We start from the raw sequence: 16,076 nt of genomic DNA, 5'->3' as shown, positions 1-16,076 counted from the left end.
TTAAAAAGCATTCGTACTAATAGTAGATATTGTCTAAAGCATGAAGTACATTTTTCACTTAGACGTAATAAATCATGCATGCCCAATGGCAGATATATATTTTGTCAAGAATATGCCTCGGCAGAGCAACTCCACTGATGCAAAATACTTACTGAGTGTCAGGAAAATATGAAAATAGCTGCTTAGGTAAGGGAGGGGCACTGAGGAAGCTGTCAGCCGATGGTTTGCGGGGCACAGGATGGCGAATGTGGGGGCAGAAAGCTTGCTTCTTAGCAAACGGCGTGCCTCTAGTTGACAGTGAAATGCTCTGTGATTTGATATTTGTTTGAACACTGTGTGAACGCGTCTCCTCAAAATGCACCATGGGGCCAAAACACAAAGCATCAGCTGTCACCCACTGAGTGCTTCTGCCTGTCCAAAATCTCCATAGACTATTTAATAGTCACACAGCCTCCCCTCCCAGCTTGACTATTTTAAAATCAGTTAGAGCAGGTGTTGAGGGGTAGGTATTATCAACAGAGAGCAAAGCGTCAGGCACATTGCATATGCAAAGGAAACACATTTCAATGCAAAGGTTGAAATAACCTGGCACTGCTTTGCTTGAGGCGTGCCAAGCGGCATGCATCTGGACATTTACACCTGCACTACCATGCATTTACTTACATCGACTCATTAAAAAAAAGCCATTCCATGGACGATATACGGCCCTTAACAAGAATCATGAGAATAACTTGGCTTTGTCTGTATATTGTCTGAAATTAATACACACGTTAATTCGGTTTTTAATTTACTACAGCTTCACATAAACATACTTAACTGCTGAAAGGGATTTGATCATTTGCTAAGATAAGAAATAGTACACTTGATTTGATCTCATCTAGACATATTTCACATGATTTGTAACCATTGATTAAATGGTTTTATAGAACTTTTATAGGTTTGAATGAAACTATTCAAAATAGAAGATAGATACATGGATGGGTGGGTGGATGGATAGATGGATGGATACATATAAGCATTTCACTTCATATCGTACTGTGTACGACTGTGTATGTGACAAATAAAATTTGAATTTGAATTTGAATTTTGAATTTGATATACCACCCAACTCACAATCATTATCCAAAAAACATTTGACAGAGACATATTGTGGTTTTCTGACTGATGTGAAAGAAATTGTCCGTATAGTTATACAGAATTATACAGTATGCACTGGCAGGTTTACATGCTAAGGTTTACAAAGACTAAACAGCATAGGGCAGGCAATAGCAAGACTTACTTAAGGGCATTGAGCATTTTGCAGATTAGCGATGTATTCCATGTTGCTTCAACAGATTATCCTGGTCTAGGTCATGGGTTAATAAGTTATTTGGCTTAAGTATTTAAGACCGTGTATGTGCCAGTTTTAGGAAAAAGCTATCTACAGTTTGGTGTGCATATCATTATTATATTCCTAGATTATATAGGTATATAATAGAAAAGGCAGGGTATTGTAGGACATGAATAGGAGATTCACAAGATTCTACAATATGAAAGATCAAATCTGTCCCTTTCTTTCCAACAGACATGTCTTATATTAGCACTTTCATCTAAATGTGTAGCCAGAGGGCTGGAATGGAAAAGTTAGCTGTTTTCATCAATTATTTTGGTTTCCACCCTTTATTGGCACCTTGAAGAGTGTGGTTGCACTCGATGATGAAATACTGCAGCTTTGTTATTTACCTGAACTCGCAGACAGGTACACAGCAGTGGTGGGACTCAGGAACAGATACTCTGCCGTTCACAAGTTTTAATTGAGTGGTAATTGATTCATACACCTTTAGAAATAACTGTACAAATAAGCAGCACAAAGATGAAAAATCCTGATGAAAATTTCATTGTTTGTTGAGTGAGAAAGTAAGTGTTGCCTTGGTACTGTAGTACACCATTTCAGTTCAAGTATCTCTTACTAAAAATTTCCTCTATGTGGTGTTTTACAGATAATATTCTTGGGAATTTAAATGTAAAATTGAATCTGAATTTTAATATTAAACATCCTGATGTCCATAGGAATTTTCCATAGGATAGAATCATGTGATATAAAATATATCTGGGAGGAGCTGAAGTGTAAGAATGAATGTGGTGGGTGAATGACCAAGCACATTTTCAGCTGCTGGAGCCTGATTGACATGCAGCACTTATTAGGCCATGTGCCGATACCCCAAGATTAACCTTTATTAGTAGAAGCACCTCATGTAGTTTAAAGAACCAGGTAGCCACGAGATGAGAAAATTACTTTGAGAGAGGGAGCCCTCCACCACTATACATGGATACTATTCTGTTCCATATCCTGTTTTGTTCTGTTATACCATGTGTCTATGCATGGACAGCTGACCCTTCTGCATTGCCACTTTTCCCATTGTGGTTTTGATATATATAGCGGAGTCGGCATGAGAAGTTATATGGGAGTTTTTTGGGAGATTTTGCAAATGCTGCAGACAGCAGAAAAAGTCCACAAAAAATGAATAAAATTAAGTACAGTGCTGGTTTGAGGGACAGCCAATGTGTTTATGGAAGCCCCCTCACATGGTAGTTCTCAGAGATCTTGCAGGGATCTTTAAATCTTGTGTTTCTTATATCTTTCCACTTTGCTCCACGCAAAAGCTAGTTTTGCTCGCCAAGGGGACTAAAAGATTTTACGTGGTTTTTCCAGTGACCCCAGCCCTGCAATGTGGATAATGTGGACCAACTATATAACTTGTTTAACTGCATTTTTTTCTGTTACCGTGCACATTAACGTACTGCATGCTGTCTTTCTTTAGGTTTATTGTTTTTAAGGGCCGTATCTATTTCTGTTCCTGCTTAATATCAGTAAAATGGCTTTTGTTTAAATCCAGGGGTATTGTGCCCCCACTGCAAAGGCTACCTTGAAAAATGGCCAGTTTCCCCTGTTTTTATATTCCCACTATTGTTAGGCTCAATTTAAAGATGTCCCTTTGGACAAATTAAAAAGCAGAACAGTGTTTATTCTTAGTGTGCATGTCTGGGAAAACACCGTGTTAAAAATGTAAGAAGCCAAAGTCATGAGAACCGTGAACCTGACGGAGGCGCTCTGGGCCGCGGCCCCCACTGCCCCACTCCACCCGCCCCCCCCCCCCTCGCCCCCCGAGCCCCGAGGCCCAAAAGGAAAGACTCACAAAGTCGTGAAGTTTTGTCATTGACTTAGGCCATGAAATTATAGCTTTGTGGTTTAAAAAAATCTCACAAGTGTATTTTGATTTGAATCAAGTAAAATGGCTAAAATTCATGTCTGTATGACAAGTAACGTAATATATAATTTTTTTACTATTCACCAATTGTTAAAACTGGACTTGAGTACCATGCCATTTAGACAGGTTACTCAGATTGGTAAAGTATGACTGGACTACAGGTGCATGACAGCTGTAAATCATTTTGCTATTTAATCACTGACCACAATAGTCTGCTTTCTCACCCTGCAGCACTGTCGTTGTCTAAAGGAGCTGTAGCAATTACTTAGCTTTTATAATATCCATATATATAATTGTGCATTGATTTGATTTAATTGTTATATGCCTGTCTGGCACTATGTGTGCAGGTAGAGAAAATTCATCAAAACCCTTCGGATCAATCTGATTCAAGAATTCAACAGTGCCATCGCCTAAATATGAATGATTGCAGAGGTTACCAAACACTATCTGTTTTCTCCTAGTTGCACATGTAATGTACTCAGATGTATCAAGTTCTGCCAAAGGAGTTTATTGTATTGTTCTGTATCGGGTATAGAGTTAGTCTCAATCAAGAAATGTACTGTTTCTCACCTTGATTTTGCACACAATTTTAAGTTAAAATGAAATCATGCACCAAACACGGGAAGTGAATCTACTGTACATGGCATATACCAAACAGATCTTAAAGTATCGTTATAATAATAAAAATACTTACTTTACATATCTGACCTCATCTGAAAGACTAGTCTGCTTTTAGCATTTATTGATCATTGTAATTAATTACATTTATGAAATGTTTTCTTGGCCCGAACAGTAATTCTTTTTTTAAAGGAGTTTTCTTAATGAGATGCCAAATCCCCAAACAAGTTGGAATGTTAACTTCCCTTTTTTCTTCATCTCCATCGCATACTCAGAGAATGTCTGTCATCTCCATTATAATCACTAGATAAAGGACTACATAGAATTTAGCAAATATCAGAGTATCAGTACCCTGCAGCTTTTTGTCCTACAAACTCCATTCCTTGAATTATATATAACCCACAAATATTGGCTTACAGTGGAATATTATCAATCCATCCATCCATCCATCCATCCATCCATCCATCTATCCATCCATTTTCCATACCCGCCTGTCCTCATGGAAGCAGAAGTTTCATTGTGCATTTCGGCCTAATTGCAAAATTCGGCAGAAGTAGCATAATATTCATTCATTCCTCAACTGACTAACCATTACACACTCCATATATGGCAGTTGACATTTTCTTTTATACTGATTACTTATTGAAAGATTTTATACAGTCTCTTTATGGCCCTACATAATGTATCCTCACACGATTTCATAACAGCTTGTTACAAAGGGGAACGAGCTAGACAAAGAACAAGTAGACGAATGAGAGAGATCAGCTATATCACAATGGCTAATTTGGCAGTTTCTGTGATGTCAGTCATTCGAAATCTGGACTGACGTTCGTCTTGCGGCGTCTTTGGATTCATGTGTGCATGCCTGTGTGGGGGAGGTGGGGGGATGGATTGTTCCATCACTGAAGCAGTCAGTCATAACCGAAGGTGAATTGTGACCCAAAAAGAAATCCCACGGACTGAGCTTGACCCGGTAGAGTTAGGCGGCGTCATGGCAGCTCCTCTGAAGTGACTGTCTTCACTGCAGCTTTTCGAGTCTAACAGGACAGTGCTGCTGTGAGTGGGCTTAGGTACGCTGATTTAAAACAAAAAACAAAAAGGAAAAACAATTCTCAGTTGGCAGTCTGTCTCTGTTTATTGCCAGGCCAAGTAACAAGGTTGTCATATATTATTTGCAAAACCACTTCTGACTTTTATCCTCTTCTCCTAAGTGGCATACAGAGCACCTCTGGCTATCCTGCACATAATATTTCCCTGTTCTGACCATGAAATATTTGACATAATGTTTATTTATTATTATGAGTCTTAGTCATTCATTCATTCGTTCGTCCCTTTATTTATTTATTTGTTTGTGAAATGTGAACAGTATCAGTCTATAACTCCTTTATGTTAGTAATTGAAATGTATTAATTAATAATTATTCATATTAAGGAGTATGAAGCACTAAATAATTATTTTTATCATTGATTTGAAGGACTTCTGCCTTTGGATCTACTTACTATAGTTATTTTTGAGTGGAAAGGTTAAATCGCACACCTTTTCACAAGACGGTTCTAGACTGGCACTTGAATGCTTTGTGTCTCCCGAGATTAAGTCACATGATCTTCATCACAGGAACCAATGGAGCCCCCCCCCCCCCCCCCCATTGGACCTAGTCTAATTGAATCTGCCCAGACACAATGAAAACGTATCCAAAGCTGCTATTTCCAGCCCCCACCTATGATAAGCAAATGACCCCATGGAATTGAGGTCACAATGTGTGAAAACAAGAGTGAGAGAGCAAAATAAAGTATCTTCTAGACAAAACTGATATATACTCCCACAGAAGAATGCTTCAATGCTGATTCCCCTCTACCTGAAAAGATTCACTCTTCAATCCTTTTTTGAGCAGATTAACAAAAAAAAAAGGTTACCAGAACACATTCTTGTAAAACGTGTTCTGGGATATGGGTGAACAAGACTAGAGAAATATAAATACAGTCCAATAAATGCAAACGTTCCCATAACAAAAGAAGTATTTCTAGTTTCCTGGGAGGTTCCTGGCTCTATTACTCCAGAAAAACAGTAGGGGTCAGACGAGTTCCCTCAGCGAAGGTTCTTTCACATGTAGGTGTAGGTTCCTTATGGTGATTCAAAGTTGTAAAAAAAGTTGAAAAAAATGTTTCTACTTTATTATTTTTTTGCCTTAAAATGTAAGTATGCGAGTGTATTTGTTCATTTGCTGTGAGGATGATTTCACTTTTGTTTGAGCATGCTCAACAGGGTTGTTCACACTCATGCATCTGCCATCAGAAGGGAAGTTTGATGAAGATATAAATGCAATCACAGATGGCCATCCGATTGTATGCAAGAGGAGTTTTGTAAGGCTGTGGTACTTTGGTTGGCATGGTAACACTTCTTACCATTATTTAAGTATTGTTCAGGAATGCTGAAAAGACCTGGGCGTTTTCTGCAGTTCCTGCTGAAGCCTGCTTGAATAGACAATAGCTGTGCAACTGACAAGGGTCTGGATGCTGGGAGGAATTGCTGGGAAGCCCCTGTTAATTGCCATTTTAGTACATGGAGTAGAAGAGGGCTCTGATGAGGTCATCTCAGTTATTTCTGCAATGAATTATTGAACATCCCAGTGTGCCATTTGAAACGTGGGCTGCATTTGAAGTTCTACTGACCTGTGGGAATCACAAAAAAGGGAAATGCGACCGCGATTGAAAAATGTAATTTAGGAATTTATGGAAATACCTTTGCATTTTCCCTACTATACCAGCACATTCTTTGGTTTATGTACTAGATGCAGTCTATGTTCTCCTTCAATATCATTTCCACCCTACAGTACATGATTATGTATGGGTTAGCTGTAAAATATACGTGTGACGTCTTCAAAAGGTGTTAAAACGTAATCATTCTTTAGCATCTCTGAACTCTGGATGCTGTCACACCCCTGTCCGTCCTTCTCATGGCCCTTAGAAACCGATCCAGTCCCTCATGTCTTGCCTCTCGTTCCTAACCCCTTGTATGGAAATCACTCCAAGCTGTCTCTTGTTAGTTCCCTCGTTATTCCCATATATTTAGATATTAATTTGTTAAAATTTTAAAATACTTCTTTTTTATCATCTATTTATTACTAACTATCATTGTACACTTTGTAACTCCAATAACTTACTTCATACACTTTTCTGTATCTCATTCAGAATTTTCTCAGAATTAATTTCACCCCAGAATGCTACTATGTACTGTTCTCTTTATCAAAAACCCTTTTTAGCATAAGGTCTTTGGCAAATAACCCCAACTTCAATATCCATACTATTACAGCCTCAGAATGCCCTTGTTGGTTTTTGGTTCAACCTCAAAAAATATCCACATGACTCCTACCATATGGTGCTCCAGTATATTGCTGCTTAAGGGTGACCAATTCAAAGGATTTTTTGTGAATACAACCTCATTACTTTGCATTTATTGCATTTTGCATTCCATGTTTTTGCGTATTGAAGATTAGATAGATAGATAGATAGATAGATAGATAGATAGATAGATAGATAGATAGATAGATAGATAGATAGATTAACTGCACTCCTCACTGTACGACGTACAGGCATTTCACTTGATGGCAAACAGCATTTAACAATATATCCAAGCATATCTGGTGTTCTGTCAGCCCCTGAGATCGTTTGCTTATAATCTGGTTCTTTGGATTATATCTGACCAGCTCTCTGGCATTTCACTAGCACTGATCACCTGCCCATTGGCCCTTACACGTGACCCTGCCACCAGAACTGTGGTTGCATATGAGGCACCCACTCTCTTCCATGCGTATAACCTTGAATCTCCAGTCAGGCCAGTAAACCGGAATCTTACAAGCTGTTTATCTGAGTCCTGCTGCTCCAAATCGGCACTGGTAGCAGATGACCTAAAAGAGATGCACTAAAACCCAACAGAATCGAAGATTGCTGCTTTTTACAGCCCCCAACTGACTGTTCCTTGCGAGTTTGTCTTCTCAGCCGTGTAAGAGCTGTTTTCTTCATGTCCTCTTGAGCTTAGCAAATACACTATGAGTGGGGCGAGCACCAGATGCCTGACCACCTGCTGCAAGACCTTCCTACGCACCTCCACAAAGGCAGTTGGATAGAGTGGCAAGCTACGCCGAAAGGGCACAGGGGTGGAGGAAGACAGCTGACAGCTGAACTAAGCAGGAAATTAGGAACAGAATGAATAGCTAATGTGAAGGTGAAGAGCGTTCCTATTATCAAAGTACAAGAAGTGCGAGAAGACAAAGCCTGCACACGTTCAAATGAATGTCACTGTATGCTAAGGTAATAGTAGATTTCAGTGTTTCATATATATATATATATATATATATATATATATATATATATATATATATATATATATATATATATATATAGTGACAGAGGAGCATCAACTGTTTTTAAACTCTATTTAGATTATCGAAGACACCATAACCACAGAAACAATTTGAATTGATTTGCATAGGATGATGAACTTCCGTCTCCATTTTAAGATCCTCAATGTTCCAAAGAACATTAATGTCTGAATAAATGGACAAATCGTTGATAAAGTGCAGACGGATTACATGGGTAGAGCATAAAAGGTCCAGTTTAAATTACACGCTACTTTTTTAGCATTTGCCCTTCATCTGTGTGCATATGGTGTTAGTAGAATAAATAATTAGCATGATAATTCATCGTTATTCTTAAGTGGACTGCATGGCATAACTGTAATAATCACTTAATTGGATATAATTCAAATGAGTAAACATCAGAAAACATGCTTCTATATTTAAATGACAAGCTCTAAAATGTCATCTGTAATGTTCCACAAGATGTTGAGAGGATTTGGGTGAATTTATCAAATTATTGTGGCTAAGTAGTATGAATAATTAGCTCCAAGTGTCATTGAAGAAGAAGAAAATGCATATTTATACTAAGAATATTTCAATACTTGACAAAACATCACAAAAAGTAAATACAAAGTATATATTATAACTAAACTTTACATTTTTAGCTATAGCAAATTATTTGTGAGAACAATACATAAAGATATTAATTAGGACTCTATAATGTTACCTGTGGTAAATTGTCCCTTTCACAAATTGAACCACTAGATTCCATCTCTCTAGAGTTGCATATCTGAACGTTCAGACTGGAATGTATACTTCAGTCATTATTTACAGCAGTTTATATTGGAAATCGCAGTTTAACACTGAATAAGAGTGAAAGTCCATTTCTAACAGTAAACCAAACTGATACTTAGATCAACATTTTACTTCAGTGGGTCAGTAAGTCTCAGACTTGTGACTTTTCACTCCCCTGGATAAGGGGTCTTGTAATGTATATATTTATAAAATTTTGCCTCTGTACTCTGCAACTATAGCAGTATATTGCTGTTGTTTTTTTCTCACTGCCTTCCTTTTTAAAGATCAAATGCTTTTCCAGTCTTTGCCAATGGTAATTTGCAATCAATGTTCCTTTGCAGACAATCACTTCTGTCTGTTCTAATTAGAATAGAAGGCTGTCACAGCAAATTATAACCTTGGAACAAACAACAAAAAATGACAGATAGCACTTAATAATAGGGTATGTCTGATGGAAGAACTGAAGTAGCAGATAAATAGAGATGCAATAATTTCCATACACATCTATCCATACAGGGAGACAATTGCATGTGTCAAGGCATATTGTCACAGAGGACCATGGATTTTTCTGTACTTTTAATTCCTCCATGTAGGAATCAATTTTGTTTATTACTATGATTATTAATATATTGCTGTTGCTTTGTTGTGTTATGGAATTAATTGTAATCATACAATCATATAAAATATATAATTTTATAACAATCCACAATACCATCTATGCTATTGGCAGTTTTATGATACCTGATTATTTTGCCTAAAGAAAAAAAAAAGACAATAAATACTGAGCAAATGTTATTTTTGCTCATCCTAGTATATATTTAGAGTGATTTATTCTGTACTGTAGTAGTCTGGATGTGCTGCATGTATACACCCTGTACATATAGTTCAATGGATTAAAAACGCGAAAAAAAACAAACAAAATAAAACCTTAGAATCTGACTGGTACGACTGACAGGTGTGAAGCTGAAGACAGCAACTTGATCTTCTAAGCCCTGAGTATGAAAGGAGCAGGCAGTTACAGTTCGAACTGCGTATATATATTCCTCCTGGATAATTAGCTCCCTTCACACATAATATGGACTTCTGCTACATTCCTGCCAACAGCTCAGCAAGGGCACTTCCTTTAAGATAGCAAGAATCTGTTTTCAGACAGAGGGAAGGAAACTAATTCAGGAACCAGTTATCCATTTTCTTACAGAAATGAATTTCGCAACATCCTTCTCTACCTGGCATATTTTTATGATTGGCAGTGCGTCGTGAATGCTATACCTTGAATTCAAAAGTAGTAGGCCAGCTGGAGATAGAGGCAACGGAAGTGGAAGGATTATTGTCAATTGTTTGCAACTTTACCGAAGTTAAGAGGGCTGGTGTTTTTGGTTTTGATTGTTGTAATGTTGAAATGTTGTTAAAAAGGCACAAGCAGTTGATGAAAAAACCTTGTCAAATCAAATCTGGGTCTGTTACTGATTCTGTGCAGCCTGCTAATCTTTGTACACTATTGAGTTGTTGATTACATTGACTGTTGATTGAAATCTATCCCAGATTTTCACTAACCAACATATCTTTTTGTCTTTAGATGTATTTGTGATTTCTAGCCTGTTCACACAAGGTTTTTTAAATTGTGATTTAGAATTAAAAAGAAACCATTGGTGTCTGCTCTACAAAAAACTGATTTCCAACTTACATCCCAATTTAAAGAAGTTAATTTGACTTTTGGCATTTTTACTTTTCATTGCATTCACAGATTTTTATAAAATTGAGGTTATCCAAATGACATTATGATTCCTAATTGTGATCTATGCAACACACCCCACCCACACTCACACACACACACACACATGTGTCTGTGACCAGCGCCTCCATGACAACAGGACCGGATGGCTGTCTGTCTATGCTGGACTACCTCCACATCCCCATTTCCCTCACCTGTTGCAAGTCGTGCCTTTTTATGTTGTGTGTATATGTATGGTCGGGTTGATGGCCAGTTTTTTTCGCTGGTACTTGTGACTAGTGATTGCAACAGCATCATCATCATCATCATCATCATCATCATCATCATCACATACGTAGGGTATACCTATCCTTATGGGGCCCACTCATTTACTTCTATGGGAAAAATGCTAACGCTAACTATGACAACCTTAACCCCCACCCTGTCCTAACCATAACCACAAGTAACCAAGCAAAATACAAGTGTTTTTGCATTTTTAGTTTTTTCATAGCAGTCACTGATTTTTATCAAATAGAGTTTTCCCTTATGGGGACCAGGAAACCGGTCCCCATAAGGGAAAAAAACGGATATTTATCACGTTATGGGTGCATTGTGTCCCCATAAGGATAGTATACCCGCTCACACACACACACACACATTTGTACTCAAATGTCTGTGGGGACCTTCCATTCATTTTTATGCACAAAATCCTAACACTAACAATGACAAACTTAACCCCTACCTTTTTATGAAAAGATTTATTCCCCTTGTGGTGACCGAAATTTGGTCTCTGTACCACCCAGTACAGTATAGCCAACACTCAGCAAGCTAATATTATGAGGCGTTAGAAAGAGCTTGGAAATACAGATGCTGTTGGAATACTGTAGGTGCCACCTTCCGATAAAATGATATTCAGAAGATTACATGGGTATTGAGGAATATTTTAAGAACTCTGAGGGTAGCTGGTGGCTGAAAGACTAGGATGAGAGTTGTGATGGGCGGGGGTGCATGGCCAGGTGGGGGCAGGGAAGGTGAGTTCGGTATGTGATGGGGTGGACATGTGAGCAGTGTAGGATGGCTGCCCCCCCCCCCCCACAAGGGAATTACAGCAGTCAAGTCTAGACAAAATCAGTGCTTGGAGCAGCAGTAGAGAGGCTCTAAAGGTGATGAAGGGCTTGACATTGTGGATGATGCTGTGAAAGTTCGCAGCAGCAAGAGCAGGTAACAGAGGAAATGTTGGGGGGGGGAGGGGACAGGGAGGGGTCAGAGACACATCTGGGAGATTATCATACTGTCTACAGTGAGGTGAACGCAGAGGTAAGTGGTAAAAAGGAATAAAAATGCAGCATTTATGTCCATGCCAAAACACCCAGCTCCCTGACTGTTTGTCTTCTGTTTGTTACCATAATTACCACATTGGGGGGGGGGGGGGGGGGGGGAGTGGAAAAGTCAGTTCTTAGCCTTCATTTTAAGCCAGGGTTGCTAAGCAAGCAGCACTATAAGCATATTACAGTAAGTCATGCTTTCTCCAATGCCCCCATCTCATGTTTAACAACCTTGCTTAGCTGTTTTGTCGATGTACCAGGATGCTGAATTGATGATGAGTCTCTGGGAAACCTTTAGCTGGCTTATCATAGTAACTGTCTGAATGTTAAGGCCCTGCTTGTCATGTTATCTTCCCTTCCGCAAAAGAACCACACATAAGCACATCACTTTGCCCTCTGTCTCCCTAAATCTGCCAGTCTGTCAACAATTTTGTTGGAGCAGATTTGCCCAAAGGGATTGCCGGGTGAGAGAACCTCATCTAAAGTTGATCCAGCCTGTTTCAAATAACAGAGATTTATAGAGAGAAACTTGGAACAGTGGTTTTTGTCCAAAGTACATGTAATGGCTTTCAATACTGAGGCCGAGCTTTTCAAAACAGGGATGACGTTAGATAAGCAAATGAATCAGACAGTTATCCACATGGATGAATGAGTCCAGAAAATCCAGTGGTTTGTGATAAACAACATATCCTAACCAGCTACAAAACAGAGACAAAACATATCTTCAAGTGACTTTAAGCCAAGTAAATTTATTAGTTAGTAAGTTGTAGCCTGGACTATGCACGGTAGTTTCCATCATGTATACTGTTCAGAAAACATATATTGTCAATTGTTATTATTTCAGACACACTTCACTCTTTCTGTACAGATTTCGCTTCAGTGAGCCAAACCTGCAGCAAATAGAGCATGATCTGAATGTCCAATGGATGCTTAAGTCCACTGGGCTGTTAATACTTTTGTGCAATAGGGATGACATGTTTGTTTGAGTTTCCCTTGGTTTCCTTCCTATCTGGGATGGCTGCCTCAAAGTTTTTAAAGGTGCACATTTGCTGAAATGCCAAACGCATGGTACTTCATGCACGATGGCCCTCAGCGCTAACATACCTAAATCGGTTGCTCAGCAGTGGCAGAAACTGAAATGCGTTCAGAACAAGAACCCAGTTCCTTAGAAATATCAAAACATAAATGATTAGTCTGGGTAAAAAAAAATACTCAATGTGACATTGTTATGTTCCACAGCTGCTGTGATATTTAAGACAATGTTTTAAAAATCTTTATGTTCTATATACCTAACTTTACCCATCTCATTTTGGTCTAGGTCTGCCAGTGATGCAGGTGAAGATTGATATCTCTAGGCAACAAGTGGAGAAAATCTTTGGTCTGGAGGACTACTGGTGCCAGTGTGTTGCTTGGAGCACTACAGGAACTCAGAAGAGCCAAAAGGCATATGTGCGGATCGCCTGTGAGTCTCACTGTCCAACACAACTGTATGTCGAGCTGCATAAATTGATCAGTTCTATACTTTGTAGGTCACTTTGGATGAAAGCATCTGACAGCAAAAATACCAAAACATACATACCCTTTTCAATATAATAAATAAAATATTGAAAAATATACAGAGATACATTTTTCTGATTTGAAATGATATTACTGAATCCATCTCGCAATTACTTTGCACCAGTATGTTTTTAACCCAGGGACTCTGTAATCTCTGCATTAATATAGTTGAATATCCACCTCGGCAAGTTTAAAATGTATTTTAAATTAATTGAGAGGTGATACAAGTAAGAAAAATGTATTGATGCCTAATAATCTGGTATATTATACTGGATTAAGAACATCTGACCTATGGAGCACTCATAATTACGAACAGAAAGCCATAAAGCCTATTAAATTAACAATATGGGTTAAATGGAGTTGTTTGTAATAAGAAACACATGCAGTACTTTTTGATGCTCATTAAAATATTATGCAACCTCAGTGGTCTGTTGGCTTACAGTACCATACGTGGCTACGTTTATTATCGCTGTATTATTATCATCCATCCATCCATCCATTTTCCAAACCGCTTATCCTACTGGGTCGCGGGGGGTCCAGAGCCTATCCTGGAAGCAATGGGCATGAGGCAGGGAACAACCCAGAATGGGAACAGACCTTGATCGTAACTGGTAAACTGCCTGTATTCTACTAGAATTGTAATTGTGATTCAGGTTTACTTAAGACAATGCAAAAGGAGGTAAAGTAGGCAGAGTAAAGGAGACATAGTAAAGAAGGCAGAGAAAGCAGGCACTTAGATTTTTTTCCAGCAAAATTGATGTCCCCCTCAAAGGTTGTTACTTGACAAGTTGACAAAACGTTTTTTGTTTTGCATAGAATGTAATATTTTTTAGTGGATGACAGTGATTAAATTGTGCATCTAAGTAAATTGCTTGTACACCAGAATGACAAAAAATACAGCACAGGTTTCCTTAGGACGCCAGTCTCCATACACAGCAGGCAGGACAGTGATTAAAGATTTGCACTCTGCCCTTCACCAAGGTACTGAACCTTAATTGCTTTCAGTAAATATGTTCAGCTGTTTAAATGGGTAAATTGGGTTAGAAGGTTTAGATAAAAGCATATGCCAAGCAAACAGCAACAGAAGGTAGTATAATGCTTAAGGACATGGAGTTACAATCTAAAGTTGCTGGTTTAGCTCTCAGGAGGGACCTTGCTCCAATACCCTTTAGTAAAATGGGTAAAATTACAAGTCCGTGTTGATAAAAGATTCTGCCAAGCAGATAAACTAGTAATAGTTGTAAAATAACCTAAGCTGGCCTGCTTTTTTCCATTTCTCTCAAAAACCTGTCTCTGACTGTAGCTTGGACTAGGAGCCTGTGTAATTCATAGAGGCACACCAATATTATGCAACACCAAAGGGCATATTAATCATAATCTTTCATTTTTCGCTTTATCTATTCCTTTCATTTTTCATTATATGTGAGAAAATCTGAGATTTTAGGGGTCTTTTTCAATTTACGCTAAATGCATAAGTAACCATGACCTTATCAATATATGTCCCCAAAGCATATGGCAGGATTATGAATATTAATGCATGGAAAATATGTAATTCTACTGATCAAAGATGACAGCAACTGTGGAAGGTATCATCGTGCAATCATTTATGATTACCACAAGCAATGCATTAACTGCTGTCTTTTGCCACTATATATTTGATGATAATATAATTTAATAATGCATCCAGCCTTCACCGACTTGCAGTAATGGGTTAAGGGTGGAGCGTTTAGCCTGTGCCAGGTGTCAGAGTTAAGATCCATCTGAAACAGGGCATATACCCACGCTGTCGGTAATTTAGATACATCAGTTACCCCAATGACACATAACACAGGGAGATAATGGAAACACATTTTAGACACACAGAACACTGTTTGGATTTGGACCCACAACCCCACTGAGCCACCGTATTGCCCTTTTGTAATGCTCTTATATTAATTAATTTCCACTTTATTATCAAGTAGCTTTTGGAAGTAACTGAATACTGAATTTTTTTAGTTGCGACCTGCAGCTTGTTAAATTGCTGCACTTGATTTATATGTAAATTGGAATAAACTGGAAGTAGGATGTGAGAGATATTACCCAAAGGTTTATGGCTTTCACCATATGCTTCTGCTAAGCAGAAAATTTTCATCTTCCAGTGACTGATTACTTAGACTTTGTTGTTAGGAAAATTACGCAACTTTTTTTTTGGAGAAATCAATGAAAAGATCAGTCGCTTCCGAAAGGCTGAACCTGTGTATATTAAATATATAATTATGACTGTTATTCCAAGAGTAATGCGTAGTGCACAGAGAGGCACTAAGCGGCTCTCCGAGGGTAGTGGCTGTGCTGGGAATGGTGGTAAAAATGAAAAGAAATAAAAACAGATTGAAAATTTATGACGGTGTAAGCCTCATAAATCGGCCATGCGAACGTGAAAGATATCCTCAGCCTTTACCCCTAATGCATTATTATGGGCTGCTGTTTAT

At 38.4% G+C, this 16,076-nt stretch overlaps 1 protein-coding gene across 3 annotated transcripts in view; it reads left to right on the top strand.

The window, feature by feature from the left end:
- The window catches only part of unc5a (unc-5 netrin receptor A), a 197,416-nt gene that overhangs the window by 112,901 nt on the left and 68,439 nt on the right, over window positions 1-16,076 (top strand). For all 3 annotated transcript variants that reach the window (XM_049029099.1, XM_049029098.1, XM_049029097.1), the window contains exon 3: window positions 13,370-13,513. In XM_049029099.1, the coding sequence (XP_048885056.1) occupies window positions 13,370-13,513 (144 nt within the window). The remainder of the gene's footprint in view (window positions 1-13,369; window positions 13,514-16,076) is intronic.

The sequence above is a fragment of the Brienomyrus brachyistius genome, chromosome 10 (genome assembly GCF_023856365.1).
Source record: "Brienomyrus brachyistius isolate T26 chromosome 10, BBRACH_0.4, whole genome shotgun sequence".
Lineage (NCBI taxonomy): Eukaryota > Metazoa > Chordata > Actinopteri > Osteoglossiformes > Mormyridae > Brienomyrus > Brienomyrus brachyistius.
This window is presented reverse-complemented; position numbering and strand designations above follow the sequence as displayed.